We start from the raw sequence: 3,319 nt of genomic DNA, 5'->3' as shown, positions 1-3,319 counted from the left end.
TTTTAGAAAAATTTGCATTGACAAATACCGCAAATAAGAAAAAAATGGCTACTTCAAAATTTTTGTAGAAAATTCTAAAATTCACTTTACATTTTCTAAGCTCCAATTTACGTTTTCTAAAATCCAATTTACGTTTTCTTAAATCCCGTTAACTATTCTAAAATCCAATTTACGCTTTCTAATATCCAGTTGACTATTCTAAAATCCAATTTACACTTTCTAAAGTCCAGTTGAGTATTCTAAAACCCAATTTACGCTTTCTAAAATCCAGTTGACTATTCTAGAATCCAACTGGAAATGGTGTAGTTCGACTTAGCGCAGGCTCACGAAACAAAAAGTAGAGCAATTTACGTGCAGGAAAAATCCTCATGAAACACAATTTTGCGAGATATCTTAACCTGGCGTAACCTAGAGCACCTCAATCAACACAACTAATATAGAATCATGTTTTAGTTTTCATTGCAATCTGTCAAGGGTGTTCAGAAATGCATGAAATTACCTCATTTACGCAACCAAGTTCCAATTCGGCATTTCACCGTGGTTGCGCATACTAGATATTTCCAACATAGATTATACCATACCATTTCAGCCACTGGCAAGGCAAATGAAGTTCCGTAGGCAATCGAAATCGGCCATAAAAACAAAAGCTTGTATTCCAGAGTACTAAATACATTTAATGTTCACTTTCTCAACGTATTAATGTATTCATAAGCTTTATTTTTTTGGACCTGTGGTCGCTGCTTGTGCGGCTATCTCATCTTCCTTAGCGTGTAGTTTGGAGAGCTCTTGCTTTTTGGCAGCAATTCGCTCTTCACGGCGCTTTCTTGCTTCACGAACTTTATGTCTTCTGGCCTCGGCTTGATCCGCAAGCATCTTACTGCGTTGTTTCTCCGCCTTTTTTTTATGGATGTATTCCATCAAAACACGTTTGTTTTTAAAAACATTACCCTTGCACTTCATGTACAAGTCGTGGTACAAATGACGGTCAATCTTTTTGTTGTCTCTGTACTTTTTTAGCAAGCGTCTCAAAACCCGTTGTCTTTGCATCCATAGTAACTTTGTAGGCATACGAGCATTCGCAGTACCCTTTCGTTTTCCAAAACCACAATGACGACCTTTGCGACGAGCTTCAGTGTTCTTACGAACGCGGTAGCGAGAATGCACAACAACAGGCTTTTTGATAATCAAACCATCCTTGATTAACTTCCGGATGTTTTGACCTAAAATTATATTTAACCAATAATTAATGAATCCTTAAAAAAATTACCACATAGGCTGCATTCCAAAACGTCAAAATACAAAGCATCAGTCTCTTTTTATTTCTAAACCTCAGAAGATTGTAATTTCAAATGTGCGCAACCAAGGTTAGATGCTGGTTTAAAACTAGGTTGCGCGAGTTAGATTTTTTCTTCTAAACCGGTTTAGAAATAAGAGACTGATGCTTTGTATTTTGACGTTTTGGAATGCACCCACACTTACGGGAATTGGTATTGGCAATTTCGTTTATCTCATTTGGATCCAACCAAACCTTTTTCTTACCACATCGCATAACAGAGGCAGCAAGCCTTTTTTGCAGCTTAAGAGAACTGAAAAAGGAAAAATCGATTACTCACAGCAAAAATGAACGGAAAAATACATTTTGGTTTATTAAAAAATTCAGCCAATACCTCATGTCGACTAACTCGCGACGAATTTCAGAAAGGAAAGAAAGACAGCGGAACGGAAACAAGAACCCTGCTTTTGCCAACCACTCAAACACAAATCATAACTTATAATGCAGTATTTATACGTTTAAACTCGTGATACAAACAAAGAAGGTAATTTCACTTTGAAATTTTTTGACATAAACTAGTGGGATTCATGAAATGTCGCAAGCTCGGGAACACCTAAAGAATACGGACCTTTGAGCTGGCGAAAACAAGTGAGCATGGCTCGCCCCCTTTTCCGGATTTTAAAGGGCAAATTTTTTTTTTCGGTGCAAATTGACAGGGCCGTCGATAGGGGAGAGGGGGTGTTTACGTGGAATTTTCAACATTTTCAAAAGCTTATATTTCGAAAACTATTTAACCGCTTTTCTAAATATGGACACAGTTGGAAAGGTGATTGAAGGGCCTTTCATTCGATATATATATCTATGTATACACATTGAGAAAAGGTAAAAAATGAAATTATGGCATTTTTTTTTATAAAAATGTATGTTTTTCTTTAAAACATACGTAATTAACTATATTTACAGATATGTTTATCAGAAAGAGCACATAAATACCGTTAATTTGATATATGACTTGTAGCAAAAAATTCTTGTGGACATAATATTTGACTAAATATATATAAAAATATAGTTTTATATGAAAAAGGAAAAGCGCCGCAGGCGAAAATTTGGAATAAAAAATCGCGCGTTAGAAAATCTTACTCTATTTAGTTTTTACAAAAATTTAAATAAAATTTAAAAAAATACTAAAGAAATATATACAAACCATTTTTTTAACACACCTTTTTGCGTAGGCGGCCTTCGGCCGCGCTTAGGGATTATAACCCTCACTACGTAGAATTCTTCTTTCTGAGTTGCCAAATAAAAGGGGCTGAACACCTTTTGCAGATAACACCTTTTTGCGTAGGCGGCCTTCGGCCGCGCTTAGAGATTATAACCCTCACTACGTAGAATTCTCCTTTCTGCGTGCGAAAAAAAGGAACAGAAATCCCCTTTTCACAAAAGTATATTTCTTGTGCATTATTTGGGTATTTTTAAAGTTGAAATACAAATTTTATTAATAGAGTGGCAGCACCAGTTTCCTTCCATCTTATTTATTATATTTAACTACACAAGATTGTTGGGCGGATTTTCACCATCGGAATATTGCTATTAAATACAGAATTTCGCGAAAGTGTACACTTAAAACATCACAAATGTATAAAAACTAATAAATACGTGTTAAATTGAGTTCATTTATTCCATTCATTTGCTTGAAATTCATCAAAACATAGTGCGGAAAGTGCAAGTGTTTTTTGCAAATAACTCTTTAATGAATTAAAAATGTTAATTTCCCGTCTCGGATTGTTATTACTCGCGTTAAGACGCGTCGATTGATACCACTCTCGAAGTTTTTCCGTCCATCTTACCAGGTTCCATTAAAGTGCACTACTAACTAAATTAATACCATATAACATTAAGGGCCGGTTACTCAATGTCTGGTTAACACTAACCTCCGGTTAAACATCGTTACCAACGTCTTCGACTCCATGCATATAACAGGGAGTCGGTAACGTCGATAACGATGTTTAACTGCAGATTAGTGTTAACCAGACATTGAGTAACCGG

General features: G+C 35.7%; 1 protein-coding gene across 1 annotated transcript; it reads right to left on the bottom strand.

Annotated features, from left to right (window-relative positions):
- Positions 1-651: 651 nt before the first annotated feature.
- Positions 652-1,774, bottom strand: LOC118744112 (60S ribosomal protein L19). The gene is made up of 3 exons (XM_036476843.1): positions 1,668-1,774; positions 1,480-1,586; positions 652-1,220 (listed from the first exon to the last, which is right to left on the bottom strand). Exons 1-3 carry the CDS (start codon positions 1,670-1,672, stop codon positions 715-717), a joined length of 618 nt encoding a protein of 205 aa, XP_036332736.1. The 5' UTR covers positions 1,673-1,774; the 3' UTR covers positions 652-714.
- Positions 1,775-3,319: the final 1,545 nt, after the last annotated feature.

Source organism: Rhagoletis pomonella, unplaced genomic scaffold (assembly GCF_013731165.1).
Source record: "Rhagoletis pomonella isolate Grant_MI unplaced genomic scaffold, Rhpom_1.0 Rhpom_scaffold_00008, whole genome shotgun sequence".
NCBI classification, from domain to species: domain Eukaryota; kingdom Metazoa; phylum Arthropoda; class Insecta; order Diptera; family Tephritidae; genus Rhagoletis; species Rhagoletis pomonella.
Note: the sequence above shows the minus strand (reverse complement) of the source record. Positions and strands in the feature narration are given on the sequence as shown.

Bases quoted from the DNA above. Each gene is read 5' to 3' on its own strand.
- LOC118744112 (XM_036476843.1), bottom strand. The intron at 1,221-1,479 runs GTAAGTGTGGGT...ATATAATTTTAG, and splicing joins AATTGCCAATACCAATTCCC to GTCAAAACATCCGGAAGTTA.